A 20,117-nucleotide genomic window follows, 5' to 3' on the forward strand; every position below is an offset into this window, starting at 1 on the left:
GAACGTCCTTGAGGACTCGGAAGGCTCCCAAGGGTTCCTGAGATGGAGGACCCAGGGAACAAGACGTTTGCTCCGGAGCTGGTAGACAGACCACTCCGTCCCCCTGTGGAGGGCCAGGAGGAGAATCTTTATTTAAGAGTCTTTTCTTTGCCGCACATCCTTTGGGCTGCGGTACCCACATTTTCAATAATAGAGCAATTTCCTCTTTCCCTGGGAGAATTCCATTCTCACGGCAACCCAGTGCCACACTTCAGCAGTCCTGGCACCTCCATGATGATTTGGGAGTGGTTCGGCAAAGAACAGATAGACCTGTTTGCTTCCCAAGAGACCTCCCATTGCCCGCTCTGGTGCTCCCTAGCAGAGGCTCCCCTCATGACAAACGCACTGACACACAGCTGGCCCTGGGGGCTGCGCAAGTACGCATTTCCCCCAGTGAGCCTACTTGCAGGGTGCTGTGCAAGTCAGGGAGGACAAGGAACAAGTCACTCTGGTGGCCCCCTACTAGCCCACTCGGACTTGGTTCTCGGATATCACACTCCTCATGACAGCCCCTCCCTGGCAGATTCCCCTGAGGATCGTCCTCCTTTCTCAGGGACGGGGCACCCTCTGGCATCCCTGCCCAGACCTCTGGAACCTCCACATCTTGCACCTGGACGGGATGATCAAATTGACCTACCACCTGCTGTCGTAGACACGATCAACCATGCCAGAGTTCCCTCTACCAGGCAACTTTACGACCCTAAAATGGCACTTATTTGCAAATTGGTGTTCTTCCTGATCTGAAGACATGCAGAGTTGTGCGGTCGGGTCAGTGCTCTCCTTTCCACTGAGGCAAACACGTGCGCTCTTATCCCAGGATATCCCACTAACTCGGCTCCCTGGATGACTCCTCCCTAGCCCTCTGGTCCGCAAATTCACCGGAGGAATTCCCCCACCAGACCCACTATGGTTACTAAAATGACTCTTTACTAGAATGGCCCTTGTGTGGATATTTTCCATGGTACGGTTCCCTTACAGGCGGACCCGCGTCTCCCTTGGGCAGTCCCCGCTGCAGCCCAGTCGCCGTGTTTGTTGCAACTCCTCCCTCACAGCAGGTAGGATCTACCACTGCGCCATTCCCACATGTGGCCTACAAACCCATGTGATGTATTCCGCCACTCTTTACCTCCCCCCTGCCTGGGCAGGTGGTGGTCTCCACAGGGTCTTTTCCCCCTGAAAGAATAGGAGTGTGAAAAGAAAGCCTACCCCGATGCATGTGATAGTGTTAAATAAACATGGATATATTTACATTTACATTTACATTAAGTCATTTAGCATACACCAGATCCAAAAAGAGGAAAATAACAAGCAATTTGAAATATAAATCCAAATATCAGTACTGCTGGAACAGTGCTAAAGCAAAAGTGAGAAATATACAGTATGTTCCTTTAGGCTTGTTGTCTGACTGTGCAGAGACTATTAAGATTTTAAACCACAGAACAATCCAGAGGTTGCATTAACCAGAAATTCTGTAATTTCCTGATTTTTATCTTTACATTTTTTTAAAACAGCGCACCATAAGCCTGCATCTTTGCACCAATTTAATTTCAACATAGCCTACCATACGCCATCACATTGAATGCCATGCTCAACCCATTTGTTCTGTAGAGTCAGTTTTGCTTATTTACTGCGTAATCTTTTCACACAAAAGCCTGGGCTCTTCCTGTTAAATGCTGCACTTGAGAATGAATCCATTCATCCTACCATCGTACGCCTTGTGAGCCATGCCTGCGGATCCAGCCTCTCGCAGCTTTGAGCGAGCTCAGTAAATTCAGAATAAACATTCTCACAAGAATATGTGATCCTGCACCTGAGGATTCAGCCCATTCGTATCACAAATGCCATGCAGCACGTATCCTGACATTGCCTCACATACGTTCCTGACGTCTTGAGACATCCATTCCTCTACCCCATCCTATCCATGGGCCACTACAGCGGATTCCCACATGAGGTTGCCTCCGTTGGTGAACTTTGTCCCAAATCCCTCCTCAGCTGATGATAATTAAAGCAGAAAACATTCCAGGCTATAAAACTTTCTCGTTTTCCTTCAGAGATCCAGAGCTTTGGCCCTAGACGCAAACTTGACATCAACCCCAGTTCCCAAATTACAATCTGCCATTTCTAGATTTTTCTCTCCTCTCCATATCCTCTTCGCCTCACACCCCAACAAACCTAAAACTACTTACTATTGATCTACTAACACATTGCCTAAACACTCTTTGTCAGGGCTACATCTCAAATAAAACACTATATGCCATGTTCATCCTTGCCATCTATGTCTTCCTCCATTGCTCCGAACTCACCACCATGCCAAAATTCGACCCAAGGACATATCCCACTATTTTGGACCTCCACAACCTAGACAAAGAGACAATCAGATAAGTCCTGCTATATTTCAGTATCTCAGATAAATTATACTCAAGCCATTCCTTTCGCATCGGCACCTCAACCATAGCAGCCAACAAAGGCCTACCCAAAAACCAAACATGATTACGGGGCCACTGGCCATCCAAGGCATATCTCGGTATCATCTGCACCAACCGTCTTCATATCAGGAAGGCCCATCAAGCCCTGATTAACTAGTTACAAGTTCTCAACTGGGGTCAGGGGGATGCTTGCTTCGTTCTTGACTTCCCAACAGGCTGGCCACACCGTTCGGAAGCCCCCCATCCCAAAACACAGGACGGGCCTGCCTAAAGCACTGAAGGGCTCTCCCATTTAAACTGCTGCAAGGTTTCTCCTGCTCGAATGCCATGCGAGGGAAATCGTTTGAGCGAACTAGTTCAAAGCACAGCGAGGACTCCCGCGTTCTAATGCAGTGAGGGCCCCTCTTTGCCAGAAGGAGAGGCTGAGGTCCTCCCGAGCGCATAGGATCCACTCCTATACTCAAGGTGACCTGCCCTAGCGGCAAGGATTCACAACTCTGCTCGTGTGGGTCTGGCTCCCACAGCGCAATCCACATGGACTCTCCCATTCAAACTTCATCGGGGGTTCTACATTCAGAATGCTGAGTGAGCTATTCACGTTTATTTGTATCGTGGGCTCTCCCGGTCTGTGAAAGCCACCGTTCGATTACAGGTTGGTCTCGCCTTGCGGACCAAACTTAAGAACAACTGAATGAAATCCGCCATACCTGCATTCCAATCTACATCTTGATGCAATCCATTAAATTTTTTTCATGAGCTGAATGGGAGGCTAAACAATATGTTAATATGTGACGAGACTGCAGATTACTCAACAGACTTGCACAGTTCGTGCAAGCCATTCGTGCTTAACAAGCCGCAGTGCTTCACTATCGGTTAATCGAACGAGTAAACACACCTGCTTTGCTTCAGTCAGGCTGCATGGATGACAGCCAACAAAGCAAGTTTCTTATTGCTTTCAGAACACCACTATTAATCCTTGAGATTTCCAACCCAGCATAAATGTACACCCTCCTTAAACCCTAGTCACACTCAAAATTACATTTAATGATTATAAGAGAAAATATAAACCCATATCGTGTCCAGGGTTAAAAAATCTGAGTCTATTCAAAATTTAAATTAAACATGGAAAGTGGAATATCACAGTTCATTGCCTAAGTGACCGGCTGGCTGAGTTTTCTACTGGGCCATCAATTTCAGATGGCAACAATCTTGTATAATGTATAAGAAACTCAGTATGTCATAGTGACTGAAAGTAACTTTTCTAAACCAACCTCAGGTGACAAAATCTCATACCTGATATTCTGTAAAAGCAACAAAATATTAGATAGCATTTTAATATTAATGTTGACCTTTTGTTGCAATGCAATATATAAACATACAGCACTGGAAAAAATAAAGAGACCACTGTAAAATTATCAGTTTCTCTGGATTTACTATTTATAGGTATGTATTGGAGTAAAATTAACATTTTTGTTTTATTCTATACTGACAACATTTCTCCCAAATTCCAAATATTATCATTTAGAGCATTTATTTTCAGAAAATGACAGCCAGTCAAAATAACAAAAAAGACGTTTTCAGACCTCGAATAATGCAAAGAAAACAAGTTCATATTCATTTTTAAACAACACAACACAACACAAATCCATCTTCCTCTTGATCACATTCCAGAGGTTTAAATGGGGCTCAGGTCTGTAGATTGGGCTGGCCATGACAGGATCTTGTTCTGGTGGTCCTCCATCCACACCTTGATTAGCTTGCCTGTGTGGCATGGATCATTGTTCTGCTGGAAAAGCCAATCCTCAGAGTTGGAGAACATTGTCAGAGCAGAATGAAGCAAGTTTTCTTCCAGGATAACCTTACACATGGCTTGATTCATGCGTCCGTCAAAAAGACAAATCTAGATTCCAGCCTTGCTGAAGCAATCTTGAAATTGTTTTGAGCTTTCTCCGTTTCTTTGTCTTTCATGAACCAACACCTTCATTAGTCCTTGGAATGAGAATTCAGATTTAACATTAAGACCATAATGCTTCTATTTTAACAGATAGGGCTAAAGAAAATAACTTTTCTATGATCGAAATGATCAGAACACCATTCAGCAGACCAGATATGAGAATAATAATCTCCCTTTGTGTCTGATTCTGCTCAATATTCTTCACCTGTGTGATTCTGGCTCGCTGGAGTTGGTTCTATAGTAAAATATAATACATTTAGCACTGTGCAACCATTGAAAGAGTTTTATTAATGTTTTTCGAAAGTGTCTAAAAAGGAAGTATCAAATTATTCTATCAGTAATCATCAATATGACGATCTCTAATTGGCCACTTACCAATTATGTGTAGTCTGGTGCATTACTCAATTCTCCACCTGTCGTATGAATTTTCATACAGTAATAAACTCCTAACCCATTAAGAGTGATAATTTGAATATACAGATTATGTTTGTATTGCACTGAATATTTGTGTCTGAATGTTTTGTTTTGTTTTTTAAGTAAAAATGGTTTGAAGATAATGTGTGTGATAAAATAACTGGCTCTGGAAATTTCAGTAAAAAGCAAATAATCTCTCCATAATCAAAATCACAGTTTATGGTCACATTTTGTTCCAAATCTGCGAGTTGATCTGTTAAAGTCTCTGCAGCTTGACATCATATGAGTAGAACTGTGAGATGAAAATCAAAGAAACACACATAAAAAATAATTAGGATTATTTCCATTTCAAACATCATAATTGTATGTATTTATAGCATGTACACTGTCAGTCAAACATATGGATATATATACTGATTCTTCAGTGTTAGCCTACTATTTTCCACATGTTGGAATGATTGTAAAATTATCAAAACTATGAAATTATACAAATGGAACTACTGAAAATATGTTATGATAAAAAAAACTATCATTTATTTTACATTTTTCAAAGCAGCCATTCATTGTCTATATTACAGCTCTGCACATTCTGTTCATTCTCTCAACAAATTGAGATGCTTTTTAAACAGTATTGAAGAAGTTCCCATGTATGTTGTATGTACGCATGCACATTCTGGATGTTCCCTTTACAAAAACCTTCACTAGGATGCTGCGTGGAGAAAAGTGCTTTGGGAACAATTCTACATGTTTGTAACCAGCTGAAATATGTGTGTAACACGTCAATGAACATTGACCGGAATTTATAGCATCGGTTGGTGTAATCATTGGATGCACCTGTGACTGGGCTATAAATGGACGCGCCACCAGCGTATTGTCAGATCCTCTTCTTCAGAGTATTCTCTATGTGTGTCTCACAAGCCTGTCAGAAACTTTCTTTCCTCTGCTAGGATTTAAAATTTATCAGGCAGTGCGCAGTGAACCTTTTCTCCTTTCTCTTTTTCTGATATATACCTACTTTCGGTCAAAATGCTTCGCGCTCGCCTTGCTTACTTCCGAGAGCCGGCACCCTCACTTCATTTGTGGGGCTCTTGTATGGATCTGGTTGAGGAGCGAGAGACGGGTTCGTCCCTTTCGCTCGCTCTCTCCCCAGAGCCGGCTGGTCCTTCCCGTGATCTTGAAGCGTGCTCCGGCGCCTCTTCAGTTCATGAGGGGGACCTTGATTCTCTTGAGTCTGCGGACTTTGAGTTACCCACATCCGAGCACTCCAAACACGACTCAAAATCTCTGAGGAGTTACTCGATGTGGTTACTAGTGCGGTGGCCAGTCTACAGTTAGACTGGCCACGTGATCAAGAGACCCCCAAACGCTCCAAATTAGAGGACAGATTTCTGTCTGGTGGCCAGGGGAAGGGAACGCCTCATCAGTCCCTTCCCTTCTTTGATGATCTCCATAACGAGCTTTCTCATTCGTGGAGGAAGCCTTATACCTCTCGCATTTATATGCCCTCGACGTCGTTATATTCGACTATCGTGGGTGCTGAGGCGCGAGGGTATTCAATGATGCTGCCGGTCGAAGAGACACTTGCGGGTTATCTCTCACCGTGTTCGGCATCATCACTCAAGAAACCCGCTCTCCCCACTAAGCCATGCAGGACTACCTCCATGCTAGTGGGGAGAGCTTATCAAGCGGCAGTTCAAGCTGGTGCTGCGCTGCACACCATGGCCGTGTTACAGGCTTACCAGGCTGACCTACTGAAAGACCAAGTGAAATCGGATTTTTCCTAATCGGATTCAAACCACATCGGGAGGTGGTTTCAAATGCGATTGAAATCAGATTTTTTTCAGATGCATCTCAGTCTGGACACTCTGGCTGCTCAATTCGGATTTCAAATGGTCTTTTGCATCACTCTTAACGTGACACACAGTGATGATGTCAAAAATCGGTGACTGCAGCACGGAACATCACAATATACACCAGTCTCCTCCATCGAGTTTTTCTTGTGCGAGTTCTGCACCGTGACTGGACAGGACACTTATTTGGAGAGCAAGATGATGCACCTCTTTTTTGTTATGAATGTTTTGAAAGCATCGTCACGTGGGTGCGGCTACGTCAATACCAAAGCAACCCATGCAGATATGTTGGTTATGTCTTAATGCGCAAATCTGATTTGATCACTTGCAAATTAATACTGCATACGGTCTGCCTGAAAAGATCTGATTTGAGGAAAAGATCTGATTTGAGAAAAAAATCTGATTTGCCTATAGTCTGAACATAGCCGTACAGAACCGAATCTGCAGAATCTTCAACTGCTGCAACTTGATGCAGTCTAGATTTTTTCTCACCATTGAGATTAAACTTTGCCCAAGAGCTATTTGAGAGCTACAGAATCAAGACCATGCATCATGCACCATGACTGAGCAATCCAACTGAACCAAAAAGTGTTACCCACACTGGGTAGCACAAAGGGAACTGAAACCTTGCACTGCTTAATGAATTAGTGGAACTTTCTCACACTTTAGAAATGATTGGCTTCCCACATAGCTGATTACTGTATGAAACAAGCTGTGCGAGAATGAGGAAGGATTTCTGTAAGAGTCAGGGGCTGTTCAGACTAAACTCCTTTTAGTGTTTTTTAAAGTACACATGCACTAGACGGATATGTTTGACCGCTGTGCCGTGTCTCACTGTTTAAAGATGCCATGTCAAGAGAAAAGATCTTAAGACACCTGCATTCTGTTCCTTTTGATGTGCTGAAGAGCTCAGAGTCCCCAGTGGTCGGCCGGTGCTCAACTTCTTTTGGCTGTCTCAGACCACACGACCTGAGGCTTTGAAGGCCCCTGGCAGTCCGTAACCTGGGGAACTGACTAGGTAATGTAATATTTTATATATAGTAATCTTAATTATGACAGCTCTAATTTATAGTCTTGTTTGTCACACAATATGGACAAAAGGTCAACTTCACACATCATCGATTGGTGAAGGTGTAAAGCACCTGCCTAGATACATGCATGAACATGTTGTTTATCAAGTGAACAAAGCAATGGAGCACTTCATTTGCACAAAACCACACTTCATATGCGTTACCCACAATGAAGTAGAGTAGTGCAGAAACAGTTTGCTATATGTAAGGACAAAAATAAAAGATATGAATAAATAATAAATATGCAAGCCCAACATAAAGTCATTATCTCTTTAATACCTTTATTGAGATTGTTTTCATGTGAATTCCACTTCAGCTGTATTTGAAGGCAAGACAAACAAACATAAAGTAGCAAATAACTTGGAACAAATAACTGACATAAACTTAGCTTAATCACATAACTTCACATAAATGACACAATGTTGGGCAGTCATTTTGGTTCTTAGTCATTAGTTATATTTATCATCAGGACATCAGCTGATGTGTTCAATGATTAAAATGATTTGTTGCATGAAGTTTCATGAAACTCGTTTCTTGGGTTGGAAGCTTCTTCAACCCTCAGAAACCTCATTGCTCTATGGTTGAGGTTACCGCTTATAGGCAATAGGTGGAAAGGATTATTAATATTAAAAACAAAGTTATAAATAAGCAAGATCTCCTCTCTGAAAAATTATTTCTTATATACCAATATAATGGTATTAGAGAAGAAAATGATGTTAGCGTCCACAATGTTATATATTACTGTACGAAAGGCATATTTCTCCACAGTATACCCAAATGTTGTCATTGCTGGAGGAATCAAGTTGTCTTCATTAAACATTGATTGAAATTTCAAGTTTTGGGCTAATAGCTCAAACATGTAAATCCTTTTAACTTATTTTTCTTAAAAATCCATTGACTTATTGAGTCAATAACTTATATAGGGGATACCCACAATTCCTTGTGCTTGAATTATTTAGTTATGTTTCTTTGTTCAAAGGGAACATACTGTATGGGGGCATTGTTGTCACATGTCCAAGTTATACAGTTAACACTATCTACGTTCTGCTTGTGCACGTGCAAAAGAAGTACAGGTGTCTATGCATTTTTGTGGAGAATTTTCGATTTATTTATTATAAGCATTTAATTATTGTCCAAGTATAAATTTGAATCTTCATTATTAAAGCTGTGTTATTGTATGAAATCATTTTTAGTCCATTTAATAAAACGTAAGTTGAAATAAAATCAATTAAATAGAAAATCTCAGTTTTGTGTACTTGCGACTAATTCTATATGAACACCAAGTTAAGTGAACTTAATTAATGTAATTGTCTTGATAATGAATGTCTTAATTAACATAATGTCAATGCCATTACTGTCAGGAAAGATGAGACAAAAGATCCAAATGCAGATAACAGTTATCAGTTTATTTAACAGACACAGCTAGGCTGGTAAAGATTTGTGAGGGGAACCCAGCACCGACTGCTGCTGGAGATAAATGGTGTGTTCGTAGGCTTGTGTGTGCGCGTGTGTGTGTAGTGGTCGTGTGCGGCGCAGATCCAGTACAGTAGAGTATCGCTGAGGGGAACTCAGAAGCATCAAGAGAGGTGAGGCAACAGAATAGAAGGTAAGCACAATCCCGGCACAGACAGCACAGACTGGCAACCAATACAAAGTACAAAGATACAGGATATACTAGGGCAGAGAGAGAGAGAGGCAAGTAACAGAACTCAAACAACAATTGAGCGACAAACACGAAACATAGTGAGGTAGATAGGGAATTGGTGATCAGGTGCCACTCGCTCACAGCAAGCTGGAATAATCAGCGTTACCATAGAAACAATCAAGGATCCCATGGCAACGCCGATTATGCGAGCCAGCAACACCTGAATAAATAGAGAGAACATGTAAAAACAAACTGAAACAAACCAACGGACTCACCAAAACAATTACTATATTCAGTCAACTTATTATGGGTTTTTGTTATGAATCAGACGAGGGAAGACGAGGAGTGAGGATCTAAATGCATCTCTTTAATGAAGGAACAAAAGAGTGAACAAGGTAACTCCACAACAGTAACTGAACAACACAGGGAACAAACAAAACATCCACGAGGGGAAAACAAAGTATAAACATGAGAAACATCCACGGAAGGCACGGGCAGGAACACAATCACGGACAACCATAACATTCACATTTGACGACCGACAACAAATGAACAAACAACAGAGCTTAAATACAGAAGGATGATGATTGAATTACACACAGGTGAGAACAATGACACTGGCAGTGATGAGGGCAGGGGATTATGGGAAGTGTAGTTCGGGACAGGTGACAGGGGAGAAACACAGAGCAGACAACAGGGAATCGTGACAGTTTTAGTGCAAAAAATAAGACAAACCTTTATGATTATTGTGATATATAGCCCTTTATGACCACTTAACTAACTAGCCTGGTATCTCTTTAATGCATTTAGTTTTTGAATTATATTTTTATTGTAATGATCTGTAAACTTTAATGTAATGTGTGACAAACAATCTCAGAACTGAACATTACTATGAATTGATTACTGTTTGTTAATACTGTAAATACTTTTTAATGCACATAATATTTACACTATCTTTATTCACTTCATTCTTTATTTTATATATATATATTCACATTTTAGAATAACAGTAAAGTCATCAAAACTATGGAATAACATAAATGGAATTATGGGAATTATGTTGTGACTAAACAAAATCCAAAATAAATCAAAACTGTGTTATATTTTAGCATCTTCAAAGTAGTCACCTTTTGCCTATAATTTATGGACATGTACTCTTCACATTATCTTGAGGTTTCACCCTGCGATGCTTTTTAAACAGTATTGAAGAAGTTCCCATCTATGCTGGGCACTTATTGACTGCTTTTCTTTATTATTCGGTCCTTTTTTTTATTATTAAATTGTAGTTTTATAATGAAATAAATTAATATGGTGGCACAATTATATTTTTGTCTACATAACTAATTTCAAACATTTAAGCATACACCTTCAGATCAAAAGATATTTAAGATCATGAGAAACATTTCAGTCAAGTGTTTCAAAACTTTTGACCGATAGTGTGTATGAAAAAGTCAAATGTAAAAGATTCAGTTCGAGACAACATTGTCTGAAATAACATTTTAGAATAAAAGTAAAGTCATCACAACTATGAAATGATCAAGAGAAACTTAAATTCTGTGTGTCCAAACTTACTATTATATAGGATACTGTATATCCCTGCAATATGAAAACAAATGAACAAAGACTTCAAACCTATCTAAGAAGCATCTTTTAACATTGTTAAACAATTAAAATACAAACACTATAACATAATCTAAGTTTCTTCATACAGATTTTGTTGGCTGTAAAAAATAAGAGAATAGATGCTCTGGTCCTGACAAGTCCTGGTTCCACTGGGTTGCATTGACAAATCAATTTCAGCACACTGCGAGAGCAAGATATTTTCCATTAATGCCATATATGACAACATACTGTGTGCTACTCTATTGCTTTTTATAAAAGAAATGTCAGTTAATTTAAACAGTGGATTTTGTCTATGTTATTTTGTATTAGTGTACATGTATTATACTATTTTACTATGTTACTAACCGATATTCTACGACTGCAAGAATCACTTGGATGGGTATGATGGAAATTAAGCTAACATTTATGAAAAGACTATTCCTACCTGTAAATCCTTCCAGTGTTGAGCTGCCGTGGTACTCTGAGCTTTATTTGAAGTATTTTTATCTCTTCCTGTTGCATCAAGGCAGATCTTCACCAGTCCTGAAACAGAAGAATGACTTAAACATCACTGAATTCACTTTGCAACAGTTCAAACAAACAAAGAACACATGGAATATTATTACATTAGTGTACATTTTAAACAAGATAACCTTTATCTGGATTTAGTCAAAAGTACACACCGATTACAGCAATGATCAAGAAAGCATTCAGCAAGACAGATGTGATGGTAAGACTGTTCCACAGTGTCTGATGTTGTAGACAATCATCTGAATCTGTCTGATTCATGTAGACAAAATCTGTAAAATGCAATGTGTTTTTTTATTCTATAAATCTTAACTCATTGATTATTCAATTAACATGTTATTATATATCTTTTCATAGAATGAGGAAGTTGTCAAAATAAGAGTTTAAATGTAAATTTTTTAATTATTCACAGTATATTAAATATTGACAAATTGATCATATGGAAAAACATCCATATGAAAATTGAAAATTCATACAAAATAATAAAACATACCAGTGATGTAGATTTTGGTGCCACTGCTGAATTTAAATGGTGTAGCAGTTTTCACACAATAATAAACTCCTAATTCTTCAACGGTGACATTTTTGATAAACAAACTGCTGTTGGTTTTCAGTGAATATTTGTGTTTGAATCTGATGTTTTCATAATCAGCTCCTTCAAATGTGCTCCTGTAAGTGCGTAATAGCAACACTGGAGGATCCGGAAAGTTCTGTTTGTACCAGTAAATCTCCTCTATATCAAGATTACAGACTAAAGTCACATTATCTCCTGAAGATGCTTGTATTTGTGTCAGAGCCTCTGTGACTTCATTCCACATGAATAGATCTATGAAAAATAATATAGGAAAATAAATAAATAAAAACACACATTATTATAAAAATCTAAATAATTCACTGAATAATCCTAGACACTTTTTTTAAATCTTATTTAAATGCATTCAAAAACTCACAGATTTGAAGCTGCAAGATCTTCATTTTGTAACTCAGATTTCAGCACAACTTCTATGTTCTACCACAGCAAACATCTTTCTTTGAGCGGAAACACCACAAATATAAATGAAAGCCTCAAACACACAGAGAAGAGGGGGAGGTCTCAGCCTGCTCTAATAGAACTCTATTTTTCCACTCTTTATTTTTTGTGTTAAATCAATATCATTTGTTGATATAAATACACTACAAGATCAGTGATTGTCAAATATGCTAAATATTCTTTTAGTTTAATATTAGTTTAATCCTCTGGGCCAAGTTTTTCAAAATTGATCCAGATTTGGAAATCACATGTTTTGCTATACAGGATCACCTGATCATCTTACTTTTATGCCAGTTTTTTAAAGAAACATTGGATTGGATCACTGTGATCCAAATACCAAATTTCAGGATTACCAAATCCTGTTTACCAGAGCCTGAAATGGAACCAACTGTGTAGCCTACTGGCTTAGCAAAGAACAACAGGTAGGCAAAATACCGGTGGCCACAAATAGCCATTGTTTGTTTTAATTTTAAGAAACAGAAACACTGTAATAAACAGAAACATTTTACATTCCTTAATTTGTTATAATGTTAAATAACAAAACAAAAACAAAACTATCCAATAGTCAAAAATAATTTACAGGACAGATACCATCTCTTTCCATCTCTGCCTTTAGGAGATGTATCTCCATCTGCACTTTTTTCTGCTGCAGTTGGGTAAGCAAGATTTGTTCTTTACCCGGTTCAATTTGTACTTCTGCTCTTTCGGTTTCCCGTTTCAGAAGCAACTCATAGCTGTCACCATCCTGGTTTGTAGCTGAGGAACGTTTAGGTTTTCTTGTAGGAACATCTTGGACTGTCTTCATTACATCCACTGGGGATCTATCTTCCTCCTCAATCACTGTAGTCAAGTCCAGGACAAACATTTCCTATTCCTCTTGACGACAATTTTGATGGACCTGAGCCTGATATAGAACCAGAACAGCCGCCAATGTTCTTACCTACATGTTGTACCCTACACAGGCTGAACGGGCCGAGCCTAGCCGGGCCTCTTTTCTCTCTATGTTTCTCACATAGAGTCAACGGCTGGGGCCCTTCGGGTAAGGGGGTCTTACCCAGTTTCCTATTCTTTCAGGGGGAAAAGACCCTGTGGAGAAAACACCCGCCTCTTTGGAGGGAGGAGTTGCTACAGACACGGCGACCGGGGGTCTGTAGTGCGATAGGCCAATGAAATGGCATCCACCACCCAGTGTGAGAGCGTCTGTTTGGAGACAGTGTTCCCTTTCCGCTGTCCACCAAAGCAGCTGCTCAGAACGTCTAAAGTTTTGCGTGCGGTCCAAATAGGTACGCAAAGCACACACCGGACACAGCAACGAAGGGACTGGGTCTGCCTTCTCCCGGGGCAGCGCTTGCAGGTTCACTACCTGGCATGGTAGGTTCCTTGTGCACGTACCCCAGCCGTGGTCTTAGGATCACATGTGTGTCTGCCGGACCTAATTCCAGGCAAGTGTCGCTGACAGAGAACGCTTGCAGGTTCCCTGACCCTCTTGATGGAGGCAAGCGCGATGAGCAGGGCCGTCTTTAGGGAGAGGGTCCTGAGTCCAACTGATTCTAGCAGCTCGAAGGGGGGTCTCTGAAGGCCCGAGAGGACCACTGAGAGATCCCAGGAGGGGAACAGGCTTGGCCGGGAGGGATTTAACCTCCGGGCGCCTCTTAGGAACCTGATAATCAAGTCGTGCTTACCCAAAGACTTGCCGTCTACTGCGTTGTGGTGGGCTGCAATAGCAGCTACATACACCTTCAAGGTGGACAGGGACAGTCTCCCCTCCAACCTCTCCTGCAGAAAGGAGAGTACTGACCTGACTGCACACCTTTGTGGGTCTTCGGCCCGAGAAGAACACCAATTCGCGTACAAGTGCCACTTTAGGGCTTAAAGTTGCCTGGTAGAAGGGGCTCTGGCTTGGTTGATTGTGTCTACGACGGCAGGTGGTAGATCAGCTAGATCTTCCGCATCCCGTCCAGGGGCCAGACGTGGAGGTTCCAGAGGTCTGGGTGCGGATGCCAGAGCATGCCCAGTCCCTAAGAAAGAAGGTCTTTCCTCAGGGGAATTTGCCAGGGAGGGGCTGTCGCGAGGAGTACGAGGTCCGAGAACCAAGCCCGGGTGGGCCAATAGGCAGCCACTAGAGTGACTTGGTCCTCGTCCTCCCTGACCTTGCACAGCACCTGTTGTGAGGTGCACGAGTTGTGACATGTGGCGGGAGCGTACGCGGCCTTGGCAAAGAATACAGTCAACAACTCTAGGCAGTTGATATGCCAGCGCAGCTGTGTGCCCGTTGCACACGGCGCTCCAACCCAATTTGGAGGTGTCGGTCGTGACCAGGATGCGTCGGGACACCTGCTGCAAGTGGAATGCGTTCCTTCGGATGAAGGAAAGCCATGACCGCAACGTTGCCATGGTCATGCTCTCGCGGTGAGAACATGAACCATCCACAAATGCTGCCTCGGTGTGATCGCAGCCCATACACACGAGACAGAGCCTGTGGCCGTCTGAAGCGGAGAGCACTCTACCGCATCCAGGAACTACACAGGGGCGGAAAGGCATCTTTATAAAGATGCGTCCTGAAAAGGACGTTCAACGCCGCTGTGCAGAGAAGGAGAAAGCTGCTGAAGTGCGCAGCTCACTGCATACACAACCATCGGCTCCGAAGAAAATTTCTGAATGAAACAGACACATTTCCCCCACCTTTATACCCGTATGTCCGGGTAGGGACATGCAAATTATGTCTGCCAACTTCTCATTGGCCTTTTTCATAGATCAGAGGTATATTCGAGCTCAAGAGAGACCCCTAGTGTCGCTTCTTTGACACAACGTCGAAGTGAGCGACAGGCGGGGAACATTCAAGTTCCTGGGCACTTCCATCTCACAGGACCAGAAGTGGGAGACCCACATAGACTCAATTTTGAAAAAGGCCCAGCAGAGGTTGTACTTCATTTGCCAGCTGAGGAAGTTCAACCTGCCACAGGCACTGTTGATACAGTTCTTCTCAGCAGTCATTGAGTCTGTCCTCTGCACTTCTTTAACTGTCTGGTTTGGTTCAGCTACCAAGTCAGACATCAGAAGACTTCAAAGGATAGTTTGGAGAAGATTATTGGCGCTCCACTACTCACCCTGCTAGAAATGTACACATCCAGAGTGACAATAATGGCTGGTAAAATCACTTTGCACACTTCCTTTTCAAACTGTTGCCCTCTGGCTGGCGCTACAAAGCACTGAGCACCAGAACAGCCATTCACAGGAACAGTTTTTTCCCTCAGGCCATTCACCTCACGAACAGTTAAAACTGCCCCCAAACACTTTCCTTTTGTCAATGCAACCATGCGCAATATTCAATCAATCCATGCTTACACTGTAAAAAAAAACATCATAATTTTACAGAAAATAACTCTTTTACAGTAGTTTTCCGTTTTTATTATTATTATTATTTACATACAAAACTCTGTCAAATTCCAGACATTATATATAAATTAACAATCCAACTGGAATTTTACATTTTATGACAATAATGACAAATTACATGTATTTCTCATATTTGTACGGAAAAATTACTATATTATTTTACTATATTTTTTCTGTTTTCTAAAATTACAGACAAATTTATGTAAAATGACAATAATCATCTGTAATAAAATATGTAGCTCATTATGTAAAGGTTTATGTCCATACTAACAATTAAAACATTTTCATTGTAATTTTAAGGTAAATCTTTTTTTTAAAGATTTTATATCCATATTTCATTTATATTCTTTAACAACCTCTTCTTCAACACATTACATCACCTGCACATAACAGTATATATCTATATATAAAATATTCTATCAACATTATTGCTCTATTGTTTTTTTTTCTTTTTTATCTGTTATATCTTATTTTATTTATTTTTTATGTCACTATATAATATGTTTAAATGCATATGTTTGTATGTATGTATATGGTTTCATTCTCTTTGCACAGGAAGCTTCTGTCACCATGATAATTTCCTTGTGTGTGTGTGTAAGCATACTTGGCAATAAAGCTCACTCTGATTCTGATTCTGTAAACAGCAAACAAAAATGTGTCAACAGACCACTAACACTGCCACTTTTGCTGCTGATGTTTTGATATAATGATGAATGTATTAAAGTGTAGTTAATGCAAACCAAATTATCTCTTTTCAGTGAATGATGTTGACATTCACAATGTGTTGTAGATTAAATATAATACTGATAGCAGTTATATTTAAAATTAAAGATGTGATCTTATGATTCTTCATCAACTAAAGGAAAAATCTAGGATCACTATTAGCCAAAAGAGTGTTCACAAATTTACCGGAAATAGTAGACCATCCGAGCAACTCATTTCCACATACTATGATTTAGGACACTCTAATTCTCATCTCGGGTACAGTTTAGTGTGGATAGGGTCCAGTTTGAGATGCAGGGCTTGTTTCTGGGATGGGGGAGGGAGAAGGGGTGGGAGGAATAGGTCCCAGATAACAGCAGGTGGCAGTAATGAACTCTTTTAAAGTTTGTGATCCACCATTAAAAGGAAGTTAAACTAGCAAAAAATAATAAAATTCAATAATGTCAAACTCATAATACATATCAGCAAATCAGAAGCCAAGGCACTTATTTGTAAAGCTGCAAATAATATCTAGCAGAAGTTTTGGGATAGAGAAATGAAGGGGAGACACTTATTTAAGACACAGGAAAAATGTGGGTTCAGGTGGAGGAATGACAGTTTTATTAAGAATAACAGAAGGATCAATATTAACAAGAATACACATAGGTCACACTGGATTAAATGGAAATTTATATAAAATAAAAAAGCATCATACTGGGTTATGCAGCCATTGTGATGAAGTAGAGACAAATAAGTAAATGATAAAAGAATTACCATTTTGAGGTCAAGTTTTCCTTTAAAACCTGTGTGCCTAATGTTGCCAACACCTGCTGTAAAATGTTTGTCTCAAATGTTTGTACATAATGACTTTGCAATCACTGGACTGCTGAGTTGACTGGAATAGTTCTACAAATATGAAAATGATGTCATATCATACTAATGAGGACTCAACATGGAACCCAGTGCCGGTCCTAGCAAACATTTGTGTGGGGGCCCACGTCAGTATGTAGTACTTATAATGTCTTTAACAGTGTGGGGGCCCCCTGGCGGATTGGGGGCCCTAGGCAACTTTACGTTTATGCCTAAAGGGAGAGCTGGTACTGATGGAACCACATTTTTACATTCAAAATTTCAAACCTTAAAATCAAACATTGAAACTGAATAAAATGACCAGGAACTGCATAGGCAAAACAATATGCACAATTATTAACATTACATAGCCTGAATAGGAAAAAAACTATTTTGCATTACATTGTCTTGATAGTTTGAGTACTTCATTTCTAAATGGCTCTTGAATTTGAAGGTTTCATGTGCATACCAATAATTCAGTATACACAAAACACATTGTGATCAACACAAACCACTTTACATAGGCTGCGTCATGTAATATGTTACCTTACATAGATTTGTTTGTGGTTTTCAGGGTTGCAAACATAAAATCTGATGATTTAGGTCACTGTACTACTACTCTGATCAAATCAAAATCAGATCCCTTTATTGTCACTCAAACATATACACAAGTGCAACAGTGGGTGAAATTCTTGGGTGTGGTTCCAAGCAACATAGCAGAATGACAATTACAATAAACATCTGATTTACACATAACACAGTTTACACATCTGTTACACAACACAATATTCACCTAATAATATAAAATATACAATATACACAAAATAAGAAGACTGCTGAGATGCATATAGCTGCAGGCAGAGCTTCAAAAATGGGCGGGAGCTACAAACAGCCAGCAAAGATATAGAGCCTCTACCTAACCCTTTCCATATTTTATTAAATATAAACCTGCCCTCTTCTGAAGTAATGCCACCCTCTTTTGGAGATTCTGCACCCATTTGGAGATCTTCAGCCTGCAGCATACTTGGCTCTGTTTGACAAATATCCCTCCAGAGGGCAGCAGAGCTTTATATTGCTTCAGAAAACATGGGTACTTTTGAATAGAGAGGAGAACCATGAGTTTGAATGTGATTGGTTAATTCTGAACACAGCCACATCCCCAGTTATAAGAGGGTGTGCACACTTATGCAACCAGGTTATTGTAAGTTGTTTTTTTTTTTTCCTCAAAGATTTCAGTTTGTTTTTCAATTGAATTGTTCACATTACAGGTCACATTAAAGGTGGAAAAAGTTCTGACATGATTTATCTTTGTCTCATTCTTTTACATCACAAAAACCTGTCATTTTAACAGGGGTGTGCAGACTTTTTATATCCACTGTATATTTTCAGATTTGTTTGGGAATTGCATAGTATATAGCAGTTGATTTAAATTACTAATCATTTTAAAATACAACCACATTAAATATATAATGTGTCAAAAACAAAAGACTACATTTCCTATTTTTATGTGAAATAAAAATTCCTAAAATTCTATTTCTATAATTTATATGAAGCCAGTGAAAGCAGAATCCTTCTTTGGGCTGAATGCAAAACTCAGACATTTTTTGACTTAGACAGGAAACATTTGTAAATAAAAAGTACTAGCTCAGATTACAGTAATAAACAGTACAGTGGCCACTCCAAAGCCCTAAACTGTCCTCTAGAGGAATGACATATTATGGTAGGGGGTAGGGGTCATTTTGAGTTAAACCCAAAATGCATTCAATTGAAAATTGTCATTATTTACTCTCCCCCATTACAACCAGCAGTGCTGAGTAGTAACCGATTACATGCAATCTGGATTGTGTAATCATATTACAAAAATCAAGTACTTGTAATTGGATTAAATTACATTTTAAAATACTCATAATCAGACTAAAGTTTCTTTTAAAATGAACTTGACATCTCAGTGTTTTGAATGATATACTTTGACAATGCACTGTCATTGCTAAAAGCAACTAACCATCGACGTAATTCAGAACGTTAATACCGCTTAGCCTCAGTGGAGTGAGCGCCAGATTGACACATTTTGTGAATATGTGAGGTGCTAGAAACAAGCCGAAGGGCAAAACTTTGAACTGGTAATCCTTCCCCTCGAAGGCAAATCTCAATAATGTGAGGGTCTTCCACCTTCCATGTCGATTGCAAAAACCAGATCCATAGGGTGTACGCTGGACAAAATCTGCTTCTGAGTAACCATCTTGAAGGAAAGCTTTGCGAGTATCTGGTTCAAACATCTCAAATCCAAAATGGGACGTAATCCTTTTTGGCAACTAGGAAATAGCGGCTGTAAAAACCTTTGTGAGCATTGTCCATGGATATCGTCTCTATCGCATCCTTTGAGGAGACAATGGGGCCTATTTTAAAAGTGTGAGTGCTAAGCACAGCATGGTGCCATAAGTCATAAGCTATCAGCAGGCAAGGCCATGAAGTATTCGTATTTTCGTGCAAGCATGTGCTAAGTCTAGGCGCAAGTATGTTTGGTGAAATCACGTGTGCAAGGCGCTAATTGGGTCAAGGGAGATTCTTCTTCGGCACCATCTCTGTCCTATTATACAGTCCATTCCCTGTCA

At 40.1% G+C, this 20,117-nt stretch overlaps 1 protein-coding gene across 26 annotated transcripts in view; it reads right to left on the reverse strand.

Annotated features, from left to right (window-relative positions):
- Positions 1-7,422: 7,422 nt before the first annotated feature.
- LOC127641325 (uncharacterized) overlaps positions 7,423-20,117 on the reverse strand; it is a 118,354-nt gene continuing 105,659 nt past the window's right edge. For 6 of the 26 annotated variants that reach the window (XM_052124260.1, XM_052124262.1, XM_052124270.1 and 3 more), the window contains one exon: positions 9,481-11,202. In XM_052124260.1, coding sequence (XP_051980220.1) covers positions 11,092-11,202 — 111 coding nt within the window. In that variant the 3' untranslated portion in view covers positions 9,481-11,091. The other 20 variants (XM_052124276.1, XM_052124277.1, XM_052124278.1 and 17 more) reach the window with 14 other exon arrangements.

The sequence above is a fragment of the Xyrauchen texanus genome, chromosome 50 (assembly GCF_025860055.1).
Source record: "Xyrauchen texanus isolate HMW12.3.18 chromosome 50, RBS_HiC_50CHRs, whole genome shotgun sequence".
Lineage (NCBI taxonomy): Eukaryota > Metazoa > Chordata > Actinopteri > Cypriniformes > Catostomidae > Xyrauchen > Xyrauchen texanus.